The following is a 22,101-nucleotide window of genomic DNA, read 5'->3' as shown; positions in this document are numbered from 1 at the left end:
CAATTAGACTTCAGAAGGATACCTGCAGGGTGAATTTTCATAAAGCTTCTGCCGGGTGACACCGGAGTTGCATGTGTGGGGTCATTCACAGGTGTGTTTCTTTGCAAGCATGGTACCCCCATCTAGTAGTTCTGTCTACCAAGTGCTTGGTTTGCATGCATGACCCAGCAAGTTAAACATGTACATTCTGTGATCTGCACTTACAGAATTGCAGCTGGAATTTTAAAGGTGGTGGGTCATGACCGGTTTCAAAATGAATCTCTTTTAATTCCCCAAATCCCATTGTTTCTGTGTCAGGAGTTCAGCCATTTTTCTCCTATAATGTTGAATTTTCATCCATTCTAACTACTTAGCTCCAGCTCTGTATTTGCAACTCTTTTCCCCAATGTAAGTCTACCCAACTCTCAGTTCAGCCTGAAGGGCAGTCTTCTTGAATATAGACCACCGTGTAAAACCCTGACTAGATTTATTGGTGTTATAGAGTAGAATTTACATGTTATTCTAACTTTTTAAAAGTCCTTGTTTAACCTGAGGGCTCAGGGAAGTCAAACAGTGTCAATCTCCTTTCTTTGGGCTGCACTGAGTTCCTAGTGACAGTGGTTTTGTTTTTGTTAATTCAAATCCTAGCTAGTTAATTGGGAAGTACATCAGAAACTAAATTCACGTCAAAGGAATCGCTCTGTGTCAGCCCTAACGTATGCAGATAATTTATCTGAAGTCCAGCCCTTCAATGAGGCCGTGCATTAGCTGGTTTTCACTCCCTATGCTTCAATCGGGGCCCCCTTTTAATTGTGCTTAATGCTAACTTCACATAGCTTAAAAGGATTCCATCTCGCCATCCCTGGGTATTGGAAGTGAATGGCATAGTCAACCTCTCATTTAAATAATGGCAGTACAGGGAATAGCTTTTAAATGGTTATCGTAAAACATATGATTAACGTCTGTAGACTGTTTACTTTTCTTCTGTGAACATTCTTTCAAGTGTGCAAATAGCTCGCCGGATGGTTAAAGCCCAGTTAATCTGTTTGGGTTTTGTAATGGAGAAAAAGCAATGTCTGCATGAAAATGTCACACAAGGAGATTTAATTTAGAGATTAAAAGCTTCCTGAGTGACTTAAAAAATAGTTTTTAGCCATGAATACAGTACCCCTTCTTTTTAATGTTCTCTGTTTTAATTTTGCTTCTGCTGTGTAATTGTGCTTGGGCTCGTTAATTGAAAGGCCCAGTCTTGTAACCCTTAGTCCTCTGAGTAATTCCTACTTGCTATTAAGGTAGGGAGTGTTGAGATGGAAGCCTTGTGGCTGGAGCTGGTTTCTGCTCTCCCAAGTAGGAACTGCACTGGTTTCAAGAGAAGACCGATGGGCTCTCTGTCCTCCCCTGCACACCTTTGGCATCTGCCCCCTGTTTCAGCAAGCACTTCCAGGGGTTCTCCCCTCCCCTGCTAGGTTTTGGGAAGGTTTCCTAGGTTTACTCATAAGCACATATAGTTTGCAATTGTAATTACTTTGTAGCTCATTTTGGAGGTTACTTTGGAGTAACACCATGCTGCTGATCACAAAGTCAAAGTATGGGTAAAGCCTGTGCTCTTTTGGTGACTTTGAGACTAAAATAACCATGAAGTTGATATAGGGACTATCTTTCTGTTGAGCGTTTAAGACAGCACCTAGCACAGCATAAAACCAAAACTATAGCTGAGACTCCTAAATTCTCATCCTAAATAACAAAATAATTATCTCTGGCTGGAGAGGTGACTGAGGGAGTGAATCACGTCAATTTTTCTGGTTGAAACTCATTTAACAAGATACCAAGAGGCTCACTTTATAAAATAAGACTGTGAGACAGCCTTTGGAAATGCAAAGTGAAGCCATGAGTATTGTAATAAAAATGAATCGATAGCAATTTAGAAACATAGGTGCTTTTTTCCTTATATTTTAGTTATTTTCATGTCTTAATACTAATGCTGCTTTATGTTCCTCTTCCATAGGAATTCCAAGGCCTCCACATCCTCCAGATATATCTCCTTATTATCCATTATCACCGGGCACTGTAGGACAAATCCCCCATCCGCTAGGATGGTTAGTACCACAGTAAGGAGTTCCATTTTTTTTATTTCCTTTTTCTTTTTTTAATGTGTAAAATTTATGTTAAAAAATCGTGTATGTGAATGTGCATGTGCATGTGTGTGTGTATTTAGATAAGTCTGTTTGCTAACTGCCACTTCATTGAGTGGTTATGAATTTACTCACCTCATGAAGATTAATTAAAACTTATGCCAGATCATGAGGTCTTAAACAAACATGAGCAGTTGGGCATAGCTTTGCATGTTGTCTCAACTGGCTGATAACTCATGAAGCATGAATTTTTAAAACCCTTCTGCAGAAATGTCCTTTTCTTGTTAATGCCCTTACACTGCACCATGTGGGGATTTCTCAAATTTGGTGTTCTGGTGGCTCAGGGTGGTTCTAGTTGGATTTCTTTTTTAACAGGGCCTTTGTCACTATAAATGTGCAATTTTAAATTCCATTGGCCTTCCCCGTTGAAACCCCTTTCGTGTTTCTTGTGAAACAGTAGAGCTTTACACCGGCCAGTGAGCAGCATTCCTGGTCGAGACGTGGCTGGGCAGTTGGCATCTGAGGAATGGAATTTTCTTGCAAACAAGAAAGAGGAGTTAGTTTACTTTAAAACTGGCTAAGAAAAAAGCCATGGGAAGTTAGTTTGGGGTTTTGTTTTCTTTCAGCTCCTCATATCCCATTTGTGGCACCTTGTTGGGTATGAGGTTCTCTCCAGTAATTGAGTCCTTATTTTCTTTTTTTTTCTTATGTTGCCATCTCTGCAATGGGCTTATAATGCAGTATAGCACTGCTTGGGCCTTTAGCACAGTATATTTGATTTAAATACTTATAAAATACATTCGTATTGTGGGATACAGCAGTTCTCCGCATTAAAAATCAAGGTTACTACCCTGTTTTTCTCACATGACAGGACCTGTCAATATTAGAGACACGGTATTTCTTTAGAAATTAATTGTCCAAAGCTAGAAATAGTTTGTTCCTGCTCAAGGTTGTTTTGCCAGCTATGCTAAAATACCTCTCCACAAGTTTGCCCTCCATAACGAAGTGGAGTTCACACCCTGTAGGAGAACTGGGCAGAGCAGAGGGTCCTCACACGCACCCAGGTCTTGGGCAGGGAGAGGGATTGGTGTCAAAGGCTTTGGGGGTCTTTCTCAAGCACAGAAGTGTGGTTGCAGGACAGCTGGAGCTTAGAGCTTGGCCTCTGGAGCCCGCTTCTGGCCACTTTGCAAGCTGTTCTTCTCAGCGTGGTCATGCAACATGATGGGGTAGAAGCTCTCCCACTCGGCTTTGGGGGTCTTTCTCAAGCACAGAAGTGGGATGCAGGACAACTGAAGCTTAGCCCTTGGCCTCTGGAGCCTGCTTCTGGCCACTTTGCAAGCTGTTCTTCTTCTCAGGGTGGTTGTGCAACATGATAGGGTAGAAGCTCTCCCACTGTGAGGGTGAAGCATGTCCATCAGCTGTCTGCAGAAGACTGCTTCTCCAGAAGAGCCCAGCATGAGCAGAAGAAAAACCCAGAGCATTGCTCCCTGAAATCCTGAATTCCTCCTCATTTGTGCTGATTTACGTTTTCTGTAGGACACTCTAAATGCCGGTAGAACATGTCAGCTCCTTTTCTTCTTCTTTTTGCTTGCAGGGCCTAGCTGCCATACAGCCAGCTCATGCTCCTCTGTTGCAACTGCTTAGCTCAAGTTTGCACAGTAACAGCCTCAGCATTTAAAACAAATATACTCAGCTAAAGCCAAAAGTCAGTAACGTTAAAGACATGAGAGCCTAGGGAAGAAATTTCTGGCTGTAATTGGCCTGTGTCTCAGTGCCTTACATCTTTATGTGTGCAGACACAGGTTTGTCCTCCTTGAACCTCATGTGATGGCTGCCAAACCCACACAAATGTTGCCACGTGTGGCCAGTTTCATCAGGCAACTGACAATGGCCACCTCTGTCACAGGAAGACTCTCTTCCCTGCTGGTTTATAACAGGTCAACACCCACAGTGTACTTACCTGCCAACAACTCTTACAGCTTCTCCAAGTGGTTTTTGTTGAGGGATGATACCATTGCATTTGCTTTTGCTCTAGGAGAGTAGCATGGCCAACTTTGCAGAAGTAGCCCAAGGTTTTTATTTCTGCTCTCGTTGCCACTCATGCTTCACCATCAACTTCCCACCCATCTGTCCTCAACTGGCCTGGGTGTTTCTAGCTTAGTTCCCCCCGAGAAAGCATCCTGCCCAGTCAGATGATATATTTTAAGGACAGATGAAAAGAACTAGCCAGCACAGACAAACCTCAATCAGTAAAAGTTGTGTGTCTTTCATGAGGATGCTGTTTTGCATGTTGCTGTATTTTTTAATTATTGTAATGAGGTGTGATTGTCTATTGGTTACCCACAATACTTCTTGGGGACTCTCCCCCGGTAACTCTTGTCAACACTTGTTAATCTGACAAAAGGCTACAAATTAAGCTCTGTTAATTTAATGTTTTCTCACCGAGATCTAAATACCGAAAGAGGCCCAAAGCGCAACTGAAGTCCTTTGATTCACTGTACTTTATTTTGGTATAAATTTACATTCATTATTGTTTTCCTTTGGATGTGTAGCCCTCAATTAGTGTGATGGCTCCATTAAAGCAAGCGAGACTTCGCCTTTAATTATTACAACAAAACACCTAGTTTCAGCTTGGGGAGAGGGTCTCTATTGACATAAGCAGAGGTTATAAAATTTAATTAGCCATTCCTATCAGATTTATGGCATTCAAATTGTTCTGTGTTTCTTTCCTTTGATCCTTGCTGTACAATCCCCAAGATTTTTGTTCTGATCAAATGAGAATAAAGCTTACTGTGCAGAGAGAAGTTTTTTGTTGTGGTTTTTTTTTTTTTAAAGACAGGTGCATCCCATTCAGTGCAATTCTTTTTTGCCAGGCAAGGTCAGCCAGTGTACCCAATCACGACAGGGGGTTTCCGCCACCCTTACCCAACAGCTCTGACCGTCAATGCTTCCATGTCAAGGTGAGTTCAAATACTGAGCTCCTGAATAGAGAGCAAATGTAACTCTTCCTGCCACCCTTTTTAGAGGAGAGCATTTCATCTAGGAAGTGTAGTTCTGAAAGCACTTCAGTTAAACAGTCATCCTTAGTTTTTTGGTGGGGCAGAGGAGGAGAGGACGAGGGGTACTTTGACAAGACGAGGGTGTCCTAGTGCTGTCATTGGGCTGTAAGAACATATTTTTGAGAGAGAGGTGGAGGAACCTCCAGTCATCTTTAAAAGCCAAACTAAGTGAAAAAGCTGTGAAAATGTGATGTTGAAAAAGCCAGAAGAAGTCGTGACACCTTTTGCTTTCTCGGTGGCTGTCACCCAGTTCTCTGTGTGCGAGAGGGGAGGCTCAGGAGGGAGGAGGGCTGCTCTTCAAGCGGAGTTAGGAGGAAGGTTATTGCACTATGTTTTTCTCTACCAAAGCTCTGAACACTGATAGTCAACATAAAAGGGCCCGCCTGACCCTCTGAAACTTTAGAAGTATATATTTCTCCCCCTCCCTACTTCCAATTAATTCCATCTAATTTTCCAGGGACTGCTAGTTTTATTTACAAACTGGTTGGCAGCACTATGTTTAAGTAATCACTAATTGCTCCTAATGATAGTTTTATTTTCTGTTCATCTGATTTTCAGCCTGGTTAATTAAATCGGTGGAGGTTTAGACTTTCCTGATGGGCTGAAACAGCTAATCCATTTTGATGATGGCACATAATTAAATTAGCATGCATTACATAGCAAGGTTCCACGTCTCTTCCCTGCTCTGTCCCTTCCTCTCCATCTCTGCGGTTTAATATGTGAAGGGTGGGGTACAGAGGATTTAAGGATGAAAAGATTGGGAGAGGGGAAACCTCATTGAGAAATGGAAACCTGTAACTAGAACTTGTGAGTGAATGGGTAGGGAAATAGTGTGTTGTATCCTTTAGATAACTTGAATAAAAGCAAAACATGAAAATTTGCCTGTGTTGCTCCAGCAAATAGAGAGACAACTGGAAAATCAACTTGAAAAAAAAATTAATCGGCCCAGCGCAGGGGAGAAAAAATCCTGGGTTGGGGAGAAAGCTGCAAATTTAAACAATGGTTCCCTCCCTCCATTTAATCTTTTTTAATATCTATAAAAGACTTGCAGGCATGGTGTGAGGCAAAGTAGAGCTTGATTTAGTTTAATTATTATTAGAGAGGCTAGTCATTTGAGGGAGGGGGGAGATGTGGGAGGGGGGGAGGCCATATTCCCAAGATAGGCATTATGAAAGGTATCTAGTTAAAAAGAGTACACAGCAAATTAAATACATTATTGTGGTAATGGGACGACAGAAGTAGAGGTCTATTATACTTATGGCAGTTATAGGAAATGTAGGCTCCTTGCCCTGTTCTAGCACATCCTTTGATATTCATTCCATTCAGCAGCAGGGCCAGGACTTCTCAGAATTAAGTGATGGGTCATTATACTTTAAACACCATGGAGAAGCCTAGATTGGCAATTAAACAGCACTTGCTGACACTCGCTTGTGCCACCCTGTGACCCCCTTTAGATTGAGTTGTTGGAGCTCGGGGCCCTCAGCCTGCTAAATTGGTAGCAGGCACTTCTCCTGACGAGGGCTGGCTCTGAAATCTGCCGGCTTCAAAGGGAGCAAGATCATGTATAAACCATAATGTGGGTGCACCGTGGCTCAAAAAATAAGGCAGGAATAGATGAAATGTTACAAGTGCAAGGGGAAAATGAGAGAATAATGACAAATCTAATGCAACTCAAAGCAGAATTGTTGCACAGAAAAATGCATCCCACTGCTTGTGCATAAAATCAAGGCAGGCAGATGACATCCAGTTAACAGAAACATGTCAACAGTGAAGTAAAGTGAGAGTGAGTAAGAGAGAAGCCCCTGAGACAGCTAGGAACAAAAAATTAGTTGTCCTTAACAAGTTAAGACTCATCATTATATTCTGGCTTGGAGCCATAAAAGGAGACGGTGGTGTATAATGAGCTGCTTAGAATTTTTAGGGTGTTTATTGCAATTCATGGAATACTTGTCTAGAGAAAAAAATACGAGGGGATGTCTGAGGCGAAGGTGAGGGGTGTGTATATCCGCACGCAGCCTTTCTTTTTGTCTCTGACACGCGCCCGTACGCACACATGCTCAGGCACACACGCAGACTGATGAATAGATTTAAGATGTTTATCCTTTGTTTCAGCCCAGAAACTTCTCTCCTGGTTTCCCATAGATGGGAACACCCTCTGGGCAGACCGTGCTCTGATACGTGGTTTGAGGCGTGTTTTCTCATGCCTGCCGTATCAGCTGGGGCACCTGAGCTCAGCCGTGGGACAGCCCTTGCCCTGAGTAGCCAGCCTGGTTGGGAGATGGGGCTGGCGTGCCCGGGGATGCCCACGCTTGCCTACAGACGTGCCATTCGTGGTTGGCCTCCAGGCAACAACCCTGCAGGGCCCAAGCCTTGGGCTCTCTGTGTTGGCTCTGCCCAGGGCAGACCTCAGCCTCAGCCCTCCATCCTGTTTTTTTTCAGAGCCTTCCTTCAAAAGTAATTCCCTTTTTTGCCTGCATTATGGTATAGATCTTTAGAGCATATAATGCTTCCCAAGCCTGAATATTCCCTAAGCTTAGTAATTACATTTCATTAGGTAGAGTGTGCTTGTGAATAGTTTATAAAAGGTTAATGGGTGACTAATAGTGATTTTCATAAATGGTTTAGACTATTAAGGTAGTGTCTTCTGGTTGTTTTATCCATTCACAACTCTTTTCTCTGCTTGTAGCATCACCCCACTCACTTCATATGCATGCAACATGCTTGTAACATCTCTTGTTCCTTCATTACCCCAATATAATATGCTCTTAATGTAAATTGAGACAGGGTTAACTGACTGATGGGCAAACAGTGGACCCACTATGAAAAAACAACTACTGTGAGAGGAAATCAGGAAATGATTTAACAGAATTACACTAGACAAACACTGCACAGCAGTTAAGTGGTGGCAGTGGAAAATACCTTCTGTAATTGAAATTTCAGGGGAAATTCACTTTTGCTGAATGTAATTACTGAAGTTGGAGTGTAGCCAGGAACTTAAAAAATTAACACTCTCCCCCTACTCGTATTGCCATGTGAGTGGATGCCTGCATGGAAATAAATAGGCACTTGAACTTTATGCTGAACCCCCACCCAGCCCACTGAAGTCCATGGGACTGTGCGGGTGACTTTGGATTCTGCAGCATGTTTTATAGCTTCAAACACAGGAAAGGTTGTCTAAATCCAATAGGCAGCCTTGTGTCCTGGAGGGAGAGACATTCAGTGTGAAATAATGAAGGGTCATTGGTAACAAACACACAACTTCCTTGGGGAAACTGCCACCCTGAAAGTAACTACTGAGCGCCAGCTGCCTGTTGTTGAAGGCTGCTGTGTCTCTGAGGTTCATTGCTCAGTAGGTAAAATCTCATGCCAGCTGAAGTCAGTGAAGGCTTCACCATCCTCCAGGCTTTTAACACACGTACATAGGCTTCTTCTCCTGTGCTGCCCTTCTTTCCCACCTGATCACTTTCCTGTGTGCAAATGGTCACTCTCTTTCTCCTAAATGGTAATTGGGAAAACATTTTTTCCATAATTAGGGGAGGGAGGTTCCTTTTTTTTTTTAGATTTTCTTCATCCTCCTCCATTTTTTATTGGCTGGAGGATCATCTTCATCATCATCAATCTTCATCAAAAATAAACAAGTAAAATAACCTTCTATCTTTTGTTGAGTTTGTTTCCCTTGAAGATCTTGACCATACAGCAATCCACCATGTAGGCAGAGTTCATTTTTCAGTGTGTTTAATTTTTGACCAGATCCTTATTTGAGAAGCTAGTCCATGACCCAGTTATCATGGCCACGTCATGGGGTCCTCTTCAGAAGCTTAACACCATCTTTTGTCCCTGTTAACTCCAGCTGTCATCAGTCTTTTTTGATATTTGGGAGCCCTTCTCCACTGATGAGTCCCACATTATTCAGGTCCACTCTCATACCCTTCTGTTCTTGAGCTATCGCTGCATGCAGGTCTTCTTCTTTGCTGTTATATGCTCACTGCCCTTCTCACTGTGTCCTCCTGTCAAACAAGCGCAGCTCTTCCTGCCTGCCCTCTGAAGGTAGGCATTTCATCTCCATCTTCATCCTTCGTTGTCCCATTGTCACTACCTCTTGTCAGTTTGAACCCTAGCTAGCCCCAGCAGCATGGTCTTCTCTTCAATGCTGGGTCCTGCCTAGGACCATTCAATAGCACGTGTGTCAACTTTTTATCACTATTCTTATACCACTTTCAGCGAGGTGAGGATTTTGCTCTGGGTTTTATTTTCACCCATGTTTGTACGTTATTTTTTTAAAAAAAGCTCTTACTGCCAGTTTTTATTGTTTGCACTGTACTGTGGCTGAAGGCCGCAGGCACTGTGTGAACAAACTTTAAGTATGTCCAATCAAAATACACACAGACACAAAAATAGAGAGAGGGAAAGCAGAAGAAAACGATACAAAGACCCAGTTTGTGTCTTGCTGATGGTGAGACAATTCTGTGGCATGAGTTAGACTGGGACATTGGTCTCCTACAGCCTCGCCATTGTCTTCTCTTCTGAGCTATCATGCACCAAAGCATTTCCCCAAATGTGCATTTCTCTCACAGCTACTTTTGTCAGAGAGTGAGGAAGGCATTTTGACAATCCACATGGAGATTTGTGTCCATAGGTCTTTAGCAGAAGTAGAAATCTGTGTAAGAATGACTATTTTGCTGCCCGTTCTCTTCACACTCTGCTCCTTTCATTCTTTCCATGCCTTTGTGAGGAGCTGCAGTTCTCTCCAGTTTGAACAATTTCACATTCTCCCTGTCAGTCCGTGTTCTTCCCAGCACTGCCTTCAACGACAAAAAACTTCTGTCTAATGATCCCGAGTACTACAAGCTTATAGACAAAGATCCTCAGAGCTCATAGTGGACAGTACCTCTTGTTCATCAAAGTACTTCTGTGTCATCTTGTGAATGCAGGGAATGTCTAGGCAGCTTGGGAGGGGTTAAGCTCAGTAATGGAATTTATAACTGAGGGAAAATAAAGAAATCCCATTATATTTCTGACACTTGTACACAGTTTACTTATCTATGGTATATCACCCCATTTTAAATCCCATTTGGTAGAAAAAAAACATTGTATATTGATGATAGAATAAATAATTCTTTATCCCATTGCATGTTCCATATCTCAGGGTACTTTATTTGGAGAAAAACGGTTCAAAATCTGGGATGAGAGTAGGGATTTGCAGTGATAAAAAACCTTGTCATTTGCCATAATCACTTTAGCCTTGGATTTTTGGAGAAGCTATTTTTGAACCAGATTTTTAGGCTAGATCACATTCCCTGGAAATCTGTTGGCTTCAGTGAGGGTTTTCTGAGTGAAAGGCAGTCAGTCATAGTGTGCTTTCCTTATTAATTGCAAAACCTTTCTGAGACTGTTGAGAAATAATGATAAGAAGTCAATCCTGCTTTTGAGAAATTTGTTCATTTTGGTTAAAAAGTAAAAAGTCTGAATGATTGTACCATGTTCGTGCTGTGGCCCTGACCAAGCAATTGGATTCGTGCAGAAGGATCCCACATCCCTCTGAATCCAGTTGCAGGACCAGGGCCTGTCCATGTATATGACCATAAACCATAAAGCTGACAACATTTTCTCTTTAGAAAGGCAAAACTGTTATTTTGCGTGATTTTAAGCCTTTCTAGGTTACTTTAATGGCTCAAAATTGACTTAATTCTACAATCTTCCCACCTTCTGTTAAAGCAATGTGGCTCAGAGATTTATTAGACACAAATAAATATTTTCTTTTGCTCCTTCAACAAAATGTAGCTAATGAGGCATCTATAAGGATTATCAAAAATGCATCTAGATTGTGTTGGCATTAATATTTTATTTTGCTGTCAATATGCAACAAAAGATGTCACCCCAAATTCACAACATGATTCAGAACTACAAAAATTGATTCCTTGCTTGACACAGATAATTTCTTAGCAAAGAAATGGACTGCTGGATTTCCTTGCAGGTAGCTGAAATTCCACTTCCATCCAAGTTCATCCAGTTGAATTTGCCTTTTGTTAAAGATGTTAAAAATCATGATGTCTCATGTCAGTAATGATAATGAAGGCGAAGATTGGCTTTAATGACATTAGAAGAGTCATTATGTTTAATTTATTGCTAATTAATGCTGCCAGCTTTCATATGCTTTGTCTAGCTGTCATGTGCTTGTTATATGCCTTTTTTTTTTTTTTTTTTTAATGTGTGTACACATCCCTCCCCATTCATTCATTTTTATTCTGACGATTTACACAGCTTTCTCTCCTCTAGGTTTCCTCCACACATGGTCCCGCCACACCATAGTTTACATACAACTGGAATCCCTCATCCGGCCATAGTCACACCAACAGTCAAACAGGAATCTTCCCAGAGCGACGTTGGCTCACTCCACAGCTCGTAAGTTGTTGCTTCCCATGTCTTATTATTAGAACACCTAAAGCATCACCTGTGCATGTGTGGCTTTTAAAAAGGCTTGGATTTGTTGGAATGTTTTTGCTGTAAAATATTTTTAAAATTGATTTTTTTTCTCTTCTGTTCTAATTGATATGAAGATGGTTTAACTACTGAAGTGTGTTAAAATAATGGTAACAATCATTCAGAGTCATTTTGTGACATAAACAAGTAGTTATTAATTTCACCTGTCTTAACAAGGAAGTGGAATTTTCTTGATCAAGATTCAAGCTTCTTCACTGGTTTCCCTGTTACTCAGTGCCTGGTTTGAAGACATGAGATACCAGATACACAACAGGAGACAAAAAATCAGAGCATAAATGGCTTGCTCAAAGCTTGCAGAGAGAGCTGGTATCAAGTTTAGGTTTAAGCTGAGGAGAGCCCTGGTCTGCCTCTGGCTGCTTCTTGCCTTCCATTTCACGGGTGAAGCAGAAAGACAGCATTTCAGTTCCCAGTGATGATGGGGTGTAATTATTTCCGCTACCATCATGCTCACAAGCCCTCCCCAAGAACCCATTTTCCTGAGTACCCATGTCCTTCTGAAGTTCTTCTAGGGGCTGAGAGGTTACTTGGTGATATTGCATAAACATGAGATAGGTTTACTTTTAATGCTCTTAAAACTGTTCTCCTACAGCAGCCACAGTGAAGGCCCTAGAGAACCTTCTGGTCCTCTTTCTAGAGGCTAATTTCTGAAGATTAATGCTAGAGGGATTGAGGGGATTAATTTAATAAACTCACAAGAGTTCTCACTGTGAGGTTTATGTCTGTTGTATCTTTGCCCTTCAGAAAACATCAGGACTCCAAAAAAGAAGAGGAGAAAAAGAAGCCACACATAAAGAAACCTCTTAATGCATTTATGTTGTATATGAAGGAAATGAGAGCAAAAGTTGTAGCAGAATGCACATTGAAAGAGAGCGCAGCCATCAACCAAATCCTCGGTCGAAGGGTAGGTAACAAGGGACAAGCACAAGCAAGGACTGAAACTCGGTGGGATTCACACTACTTGCCAGCAAAGGGAGTTGCATCCTTTTGAATCAGTGGGTTTTCCTGTACTTTTGATAACGGATAGGGAAGTCACTAAACCAAAGGCTTCTTGTGGTTTTTGTTTTTGCAGGCACTTTTTGCCAGTGGAATCATTCATAAGGAAGGGGGAGAGTTAATTAATAGCAGTGTTATTTCAATGTTATTTCTATCACCTGGAGATGGAAGAATCTCAAATTTATTATTTTGTCCTAGAAACAGGCAGAAAAGTCAATGGGGAAGGAAAAAGCCTTTGGGAAGTACTGTCAGCACCTGTGAGAGCCAGGAGAGGGGAGGGGGTACCAGTGGGGAAGGGAGGGGGAGACATTCTGTAAATCTTTAACTGAGATCTGGCTCACAACACGTGGTTCAGCTTCTGGACCCTCACCCCTGCTCTTTGGTTTTGTTTAGTTTTCTTAATTGTCCTCTCTCATCAGGAGACAAAGGGGCTGAGTGAATGTAAATTATACGTTGTGACTCAGTTGAGCTTACTGGAGTTATAAATAAAATATGAATGGCAGTGTGCCAGATCATCTGGTTTTATCTCTTTTTTTAATGAAAATCAACTCTTGCTGTATTTATATATAAATAATATACTCTGCTGTTAATGTTTTTGGGAAAAAAAAAAAAAAACAACACTTGTGCTTTTTATTTTGTCTTGTTTCTCTTTTCTTCACCTCAGTGGCACGCGTTATCCAGAGAAGAACAAGCGAAATACTATGAACTAGCAAGAAAGGAACGACAGCTTCACATGCAGCTGTACCCAGGCTGGTCCGCACGGGATAACTATGTAGGTTCCTATGTAGGTGGAAATTTTTTAGTAGTAGAGCTTGTAGAAATGTGTATTTTTTGCTGAACTACGACCACACATTGCACACAAGCACTACCTGGAAAGCGTGCATCAGGATCCCAATCTGGTAACAACGGACGCTCCCCTCTGCGATACTAAAACTATTGGGGATAATTCCCAGCTCTTCCACTTGGAAGGGGCTTCCTGGCTGGGACTATTAAAAGGATAGAATTGGGGCATGACAATAGAGCTCTGTGAAGAAATTCTTGCCTTCACTTTTACCAGCATCTGGAAATGCTGTTTGGCTTGCTGACCATTTTAAATGTCATTTTTTTTTTAAAAAACAAAATTTTAAATTCCCCTAGTATGGCTATTCTCCTTTCCACCAAAAAGATGACTAATTAGTGTCTTGTGCTTATCTGTGTGAGAGTATAGTGGAAAGTGGAAGATTGACTTATCCTAGCTTCAGAGAAGGACTGGCAAAACCAAAAGCATGACTTGTTTGAAGGTCTTACTCTCAAGTGGGGTTGAATGAGTTATTCCATGCTCTACTGTTGTATATTTCAATTGTGTTTTACTTTTTCATGGCCATGTTAGCCCCCTTCCCCCTGCCATTTTTTAAAAAGTGTTTTGGAGTTTGTGATCAATTAATGGAGTGTTTTTAAGACTGATTCTCCCCTGCACCTTTCAGAAAGCCTGTTTTGTAGCTAGAAGTTGCAGAATTTTCTGTCTGTTAAAAACATAAGGCCAGCGTTGTAACTGTGTACTAGTAGTATGCAACTCCTTCTTCCATGAAGGGTAAGCAGTGCATCTGGTAGCAAGTATTCACAAGCCTAAACACATAAATTTGTGACAGATTTGTGGATTGGTGGGAGCTCTAAATCCTCTTTAATAGGATTATAGCAGCATCCTGATTTTTTTTTTTTTTTTTAAAAAGTCACCTAAAATTTTCAAGGTCTATAATTCTGGAATAAACAGGGCTCCCTGTCTTCCAGTCAGACTTCCTTGCTAGTTTGGGGTCCAGCAGCTGTAAGATCGATGTCAGTTATGTGTGCAGGAAAGCCTAGAGCAGCAGCAGCAGCTCTCTACGTTCTTCTGCCCTTTCAGCAGTGGAATACACATGCCTACTTATTTAGCAATATTTACTTAAGGACATTTTCTCAAATCCTTCTGTTCTCTCTTGATCATCTTTCCCTTCAGTTGGGCTCTGCCTTGCCCCCTCCTTTGCTCACCGCTGCAGGTTTAGCTGTGCGTGCTCCTCAGAGGAGACCTCATTAAGCCCGATGAGGCATTGCTCCTGCTTAGACACATTTTCCCTTTCTTTTCAGCATAGTCTGGCCTGAGACTGTCAGACCATAGGCTTGAGGTAGTTCCTCAGCACTGTGCAGTATCATCTTCTTGGGTGTTCAAAAGGGAGTATAGGCTTGACTGAGGTTTCAGGAAGGCTCATTCTGCGCTATGACTGTGCCAGCGACAGATGGGCATGTACAAAGCCTTCAGCGTTTAGGACCTTTTACTTTTGTCCTCACTGTGTGAGCACTGAGAAACCCTTTCTTCTCAAGCTAAAAAGGACAGGATGAGAAAGCCGATGCTTTCCCAGCGGCTTGATGCTGTACCCCCAAGTGACCTTCAGGGGGAATCTTCCTGCCTGAGGAGAGCGCGGTACCTTTGCATCATACAATTGCATCATCCGCAGGATTTACTTATTTCTCCTCTCCTGGTCAATTCAGAGCTCTCCGAGTTCCCCTCCTCCCTTGGTGTTTCACAGGGTCTCAAGCCCTTCACAGAAGGGGAGCACATTTGGGCTGCTTGAAATTGTTAGGCATCTCACATCAGGTGTGAGGAAGAGGCCAGCTGTAGCCCAGGTCTTCAGAAATAGGAGTAGTACCTTCAAGAAATGCAGCTTTCAGCCCACTCTTAAATAAGAGAAGAGGATTCAAGGCATCCGTTGTGTCTTGTTGGTGTCCCAAGGCACAGTTGCTCTTTCTGAGATCTAGTATAAGATGTTAAGCAGCACTGAGTGCTGGATCTAGAAGTATGTAAAGGTCTGCTGCTTGCCTAAGAAATTAGTACCAAAGAACTCTGCCATCCTGTCAAAACCCATGTTGGTTTGGCTCTGTACAGGGAGCTGCCAAAACAGTTAGCAAGTATTTGCCTCCACCTTTACTTGCAGCCTAAGAATTTGCATAGTACAATGACAGAAAATGTTACAGACCATCTGCTCAAGTCTTGGGAGGACAATTGGAGGCAAAGGCAAAACGATGTCTTCGGCAGAGCATTTGAAAAACTGCTGCTGTAATTATTTTCTTAAGTCCATGTGTTAATTTAGCTCCATAATCAGAGATCTTCTTGTAGCACAGAACTTGAACAAGGAAGCCAGGTGATTCTTCTTCCAATTTCCTTTGAAAAGGGTGTAAAAGAAGTTAGTGGGACCTTAGTCAGTTTTTTGTTAGGAACAGTTTTCAAAGATTGTGTTGAAAAGGAACTAGAAATTCCTGGTCCCTGGCTGACATTCCTGTCTATCAGCCATTTTTAACAGATTGCTCCCTAGAGGACTTATAGGACTTTAATACCTGCCTTGAAGAGTTTGTAAAGGGCAGGTGACTCCTGACTGGCCTTTGTGTGAAGTAGTCACAAGGTCTCAAATTGGAATAACCCTTGAAGTCCCACATGTACTGACAAAGTTAAGCAAATTTGCCACAAGATGCAGTCTAATTATGCAAGTGGCCTCCTTGAGATTAAATAAAAATCAGGCTTACGGTCCTGAGGCAACTGTCTGGTTTTGGTTATGTTGTTGTAAACCTGGAAAAAAATCACTGGCTTTCACAGAGTTACTGTCAATCTAGATCAATTGAGATGGAGCAGTCTGAGGCTCTTGTATCTCTGCGATACATGGACTTTAAGATACCACATTTTCCCTATTTTATTCTCAGGGAGCTTTAGGAGCAATGCTTGTCTATCTTGTCTGCCTGTCACGTTAAACTGATGGCTGCTGTAGCAATTGACTCAGAGCAACAACTTTCCATGTCCCTCAAAATGACCTCAGAGGTGTTGGAGGTGATTTCTCAGCAGCATCCAGGCCACAGGATTCTATGCATGTCGTTTAAAGATCCTTTAAAATTGACAGTGCACACAGCTTTTTCCATCACCAGAAGACTCTCATGAACAAGGCTGTGCTTGTCACAGCCTGGACAGCAGGGTGGCAGTTCACAACCCTGAGCAACCAAGGGGGAATGAGTACAGAAACCCTGTGCCAGAAAGCCAACTTTTGGGGTGGAAAAATATGACAACAACAACAGATCAAAATCCAGCATTCCTGTTAGGGGAATTTTTTACCAGTACATTCCAGGGAGCATGTCATAGTGACCATGTTACAGTGGATGTCCCATGCTGAAACCCAGTCTTAACCATTTAGCTGGGAGCCAGACCAGCCTACTGAGAAAGATGTCCACCATGTGGGAGAAGCTATTCTCATTCCCCACAGGTATGTCTAGGCCTTCAAAAGTGCTGTGAGATTCCTTCTTCCAAGACATGTCTGTTCCCTTTTGACCACAAGGGACTGCTGGCCTGGTGTCTTTTCACCAACTTCTCTTAGTACCACATCTTCTAAAGCAAGGATCTTTGTCCTGTTCACAGTTGACATTACAGGCCCAAAAATAGTTGCTTTTAACATCTGGGACTGGTCTTTTAGTGCTGCTCTGCAAACCCTGTAGCTCAGTGTTAGAAAAGCTTTCTTAGAAAATCACTTTTCTCTTTTTTGAGCCATGCTTATTACTTTCTAACTCGTCTCCTGGAAACTGATTGTTGGGTTTCCGCAGAAGTCAAGCTCCTGGTCATGTCCTTTCCCACACTGCTGGGGGGAAATGGAGAAAGGGCCTTTCTCCCTCCAGTCAGAAACCATAACACATTGCATCATCTTGTGGGACAGCATCTGGGAAAGGGACGCAGTTTAGCAAAACACTACTGGTGATTTTTCTTTTGTGGTCGAGCAAAATGTGGGAAGGGTCTTAGTTATATGTGGATTTTTTTCTCTTTCTGGTTTTGCCTTCTGAGTTGTCATGCACTTAGAAACTTGCAGGTTAGGTTTTGCTCTTTCGTGTGGCTTCCTTGTCTGCTTTAACGGCTGGTTTTGGGTGCTGAGGAACTCCAGGGTCTCAGTCTGACCTCACTTATGGACTCTCTGACCTTGAATGTCTGTTGTTGCCTCTTCTTCCCCTCCCTACCCCATAGAAACACGACCAGGAATGACTTTTTTGAAGCAGGAGCATACAAGTGTCAGTATTTGTCATAGTGATAATCTTACCTCAAAAGAAGTATCTTGCAAGTTGTTCTGCCCCCTCCCCAGCTGCTTAGGGCTTTGGTGGGTGTTAGCATTGGTGGGGAGCTGCAGCGAGGCTTCCCAAAAAGGCACAGGGTGGGCAGGCAGAGCCATCCCTGGGGTGTGAACATCCCCTCGGGGCCCTCCAAGCCTCCCTGCACCGCGCTCTGGTGTCCTCCCTGGGGAGCTTCCTGCACCCGCTGCAGCCCCATTGCTCAGTGCTGTCTTGCAAGGAGACGTGTTTTGGGTTTTGGGGGGTTTTTTAATTCTTCTCATTTGTGTGTGTTTCCTGCAGGGAAAGAAGAAGAAGAGGAAAAGGGATAAGCAGCCAGGAGAGACCAATGGTAAGTAAAATTAAGTCTAAATCTCTTGCTTAGTGGAAGTGTGGCAATCCTGGTGTGATGCTTCTAGGTCCGGGGGAGGTGGGTACGAGTCTCCTGGCCTCACGGGGAGCTGACCCCTATACTAGACAGCCTTTCTTTTTTTTTTTTTTCTTTATTTTTTTAAATGCACTCTAATTATTTACACATTATTGCCCTTCTGAAACTAGTAACCAAGCCATTGCATGTGAGAGTCTCTCGTGACGTTAGCTGAATTTGTACGTAGTGATTGCAGAGCCTTTAACCGCAGAGCCATAGTTGTAATGCCTATGCCATCATTTATAAAGTTGTGTGCTCACTGTGCGCATAAGTGTGTGCGTGTACATACGTATGTATGTGTTTGGTATTAATTTGGGCTGTACCTGTATGTTCTGATGCATGCCTTACAGTGGTAAATCGCACCCATTTTAAATTAAGGAGGTTTGCCATTCTGTATAGGAAATTAGAAATACTGCATAGGCAATCTCATAGTCAATTTTGAAGAAGCCCTGACTTAGTTTTTTTGAAGCCTTTGTATAATTTGTTCTTTTTTTTCAGAACACAGCGAATGTTTCCTAAATCCTTGCCTTTCACTTCCTCCGATTACAGGTGCTAACGTCATTTTGAGTCATTTAAAATAGTTTATAAACTGCTTTTTAATTTTTTTTTTCCTGCCATTATAGAATTTAACATTAAACACGACATTAAGAAAAAAATACCATCCACACGTTTTGATAGTATTTATTATCTATATATCTTTATATCTATTATATGTTTGATAGTAATTTTTAATTTTGTTTTTTGTTTTTGTAACAATTGCTATTAAAACAGTAATACAGTAAAAATAACGCAAGAGTTGTACTAACTGTGCAAATTGAATATGCAGTATTTCTTTAAAGAGACTGATAAAGAATGGAAGCAAGTCAGTAATGAACCTCCTTAATCTAATGGCATTTTTCATGGCTCCCACTAAGTCTTCTCACATTAGCATGCATATGCATTTTTTTATTATTATTTTCATTTTGGATTTTTTTTTTTCCTTTCTGCTCAAGCCTATTCATTGCAATTCACTCGCTGTACTAACTCAGCACCTTGCCATGCCTAACGTTTTATTTTCTGGCTGATACTAACATACTCATTCCGCAATCTGCTTATTCTTATCCATTCTTTTAAATACAAATTAATAAAAACAAATAAATTGAATGTTATTCCAAAAGCTGCATTATCCCAGGAGATATAATTTCCTTTTTTTTTTTTTTTTTTTTTTTTTTGCTCTCTTATTTTTATTTTGTATCTGAGTTGAAGAAAAAAGCATGTTCAGGATCTAACTTCCATACTCAGCTTCTTTTCTTCCTTTTTTCCCCCCGCCTCAAAAAAGAGAATAAAAAAAAAACCAGCCCAAATAAATCTTGCCTGAAACATCCTGCTAGACCAGCCACAATGACTTTCCTCTACCTGCTCTTTTAAAAGGGAAAGAAACAGTCCTTTATAAAGGGATACTGCAGCTTTAATTGCAACAGCTAATCTCAAGAGTTGAATAAAAATGTGATTATCACTTTTTTTTTAACTTTTAAATCAAAAGTCAATATTTTGCAATTAATAACGAGGACATTGATTTTTATTCCCTTTTTTATTTTTATTTTTTCCTTATTTTTATCTTTCTCTTTTTTCTCCCCTTTTTCCTTTTCTTTTCTCTCTCTCTCTCTCTCTCTCTCTCCCCCCCTCTCCCCTTTTCTTTTTTCCCTCTCTCCCTTTTCTGCTCGCTTTTCTTGAACTCATTCAGACCTGAGCGCTCCTAAGAAATGCCGAGCGCGCTTTGGCCTTGATCAACAGAATAACTGGTGCGGCCCCTGCAGGTGTGTATAGTTTTCCCAGACTCGCTATGGCTGATTTGCAGCTGGTTTATTTGGTACTTTCCCCTTTTTTTTCCTGCCTTGTTGCTTTGTAGCTCTGTGTTGTGATCTAGAACACACAAGGGAGTGGGACACTGCCATGAGTTATCATCTCTCTGAAAGGGTTTTGCTTTTTTTTTTGTTGTTGTTGTTGGTCTTTTTTTTTTGCCTTCCTCTTTGCTGCTGCTAGCCAAAAACCCACTGTAAAACAGCATCAGCCTTAAGCCCATCTGATCCGTGGCTCAACCACGCTCCTGGCCTCCAAGCCTCCACCCAAGGAAATTCTCTCCCAAAGTCCTCAATCACACAGCATTGAGCGCGGTACCGACACCAGACAGATGCACGGCCGTGTCGGAGACTTTTTTTTTGGTTTTCTTTTGGCTCATTGTGAAAGTCCTGGTTTATTTCCTGCCCTTGGTACAAGGGGAGATTACCAAATAAAACTGAGGTGATTGAAAGCTAAATGTAGCTGTAGCTAAGATGACGCAGTCCAAATGAGCTCTATCCACCATTGTGTTGTATTTTTTGTGTTTACCTTATGCTAACAGATGCAAATACTCCAAAGAAGTGTCGGGCATTGTTCGGGCTTGACCGACAGAGTTTATGGTGCAAACCATGCAGGTATAATATTACCCATTAGGCCTTTGGGGAAATAAAAGCAATCTGTCCTCTTAGTGCATTTGTGTGATTTTATTTTTTTAATCTTTTTTCCCCACTCCCCACCTTTCTCTCTCCACAGCATCAATTGCTAATAATCTTTGATCTTTGGAATTTCTTGCTAATTTAATGCCATTTTCTCTCTTTCTTTACCAATAACCTTTCCCTGGTGGTAGAACTGGGAACAAGCAAACTTTTGAGTCCTTAAAGCTGGCAGGTTTTTTGGCTTTTTTTTTTTCCCCCCCCAGATTGTCAGCAAAATTAATGTTTAGCTGAACATCTGTATTTTGTCTTTCATTTGGGTCTATATCTGCTGCCTCCAAAGGCTTTTTAAAAAGGTTCTGGGATCTGCAGCACCTAGTGTTTTTCTCATTATTAGAGATGTAAAAGCCAGTGTTTACAGCTTATATTGTACTCATTTTTTTGGTGTTATCTGCAAAATTAAATAGCTACCTGTAGGCTTCAATGCCTTGGTAAGGTTTATGCAGGTACCAGTTTTTTAAATTATCTGATGTCTTTTTTTTATGATTCTGAAAATACATTTTTTTCCTAAATTTCATCCCAAGTGAGCTGTAAATGCCTGAGCTCTAAACAAAACTAATTACAACTTCAGTAGGACAGTTTCCAGCATTAAAAGGAAATGAAAGACATCAGAGAGCCCAGATTTCGACAGCCCATGTTCTACTGGAGTTTGATTCCATGTATAACTCAGTATGTGCTTCTTTCTTGGTGGAGGGATACCAAGTAGTTCTTTTCTCATTCCTTTTTCCTTATGTGATCGCGTTTGGTTAAATTTGTTGTTTCTTTGTTCTGATACAAGCAGTCTTTGAATTTGGAATATTATGATGGTAGGTATTTCAACCCAAACCACACTCTGTGTGTAGTGATTCCTCTCCCACATTTTCCCTTCTTACTCATGCCAGTCCCATGTGCTCCATCTCATTTAGAATGTAGATCAGACGTCCATCGTATTTTGTGTATGCACGCAGTCTTGTTTGTGCTTAGTGTCGAGGAAAACACAGATCAAGGGTGGTGGTGTATGTCAAAATACCAGCTAAGGCACCAGAAATGTCTTCACCAGATTGCATATTGTCCCCTGCAAGGCATGCCAGTACCGGGTGTTGGGGTCTTAAATACCAGTACCAGTACGTGTGTTAAAGAGGCTTTGAAAGCAGCAGTTGCTTAAAGCTTAAAGGGAGAAGAGTTCAGTCCTCGAGAGCTGGGTAGCCACTTCACTGTGTCAGGAGGCTCAAGTCTCATGCTAGCCAAAGACTCAAATGCTGTGTTTAATTAGGCTTTATTCTGTGGTTAGTTCACTACACGCTATCAGCAGATATTTGTGTAGTCTATAAAGATAGAGTATTTGAAACACGTCAAGCTCTGTATGCCAAGTACCAGAACTGGGGGCACATCATGTTTGTGTTGCTTTATCTTTCCCT

The 22,101-nt window shown here is 41.6% G+C and overlaps 1 protein-coding gene across 1 annotated transcript in view; it reads left to right on the top strand.

Moving 5' to 3' along the window:
• The window catches only part of TCF7L2 (transcription factor 7 like 2), a 36,628-nt gene that overhangs the window by 10,161 nt on the left and 4,366 nt on the right, over positions 1-22,101 (top strand). The window contains exons 3-10 of the mRNA XM_010171700.2: positions 1,985-2,087; positions 4,985-5,071; positions 11,447-11,572; positions 12,413-12,572; positions 13,329-13,436; positions 18,050-18,098; positions 18,672-18,722; positions 19,897-19,969. Coding sequence (XP_010170002.2) covers positions 1,985-2,087; positions 4,985-5,071; positions 11,447-11,572; positions 12,413-12,572; positions 13,329-13,436; positions 18,050-18,098; positions 18,672-18,722; positions 19,897-19,969 — 757 coding nt within the window. The remainder of the gene's footprint in view (positions 1-1,984; positions 2,088-4,984; positions 5,072-11,446; positions 11,573-12,412; positions 12,573-13,328; positions 13,437-18,049; positions 18,099-18,671; positions 18,723-19,896; positions 19,970-22,101) is intronic.

The sequence above is a fragment of the Antrostomus carolinensis genome, unplaced genomic scaffold (genome assembly GCF_000700745.2).
Source record: "Antrostomus carolinensis isolate BGI_N321 unplaced genomic scaffold, ASM70074v2 scaffold1097, whole genome shotgun sequence".
Lineage (NCBI taxonomy): Eukaryota > Metazoa > Chordata > Aves > Caprimulgiformes > Caprimulgidae > Antrostomus > Antrostomus carolinensis.
This window is presented reverse-complemented; position numbering and strand designations above follow the sequence as displayed.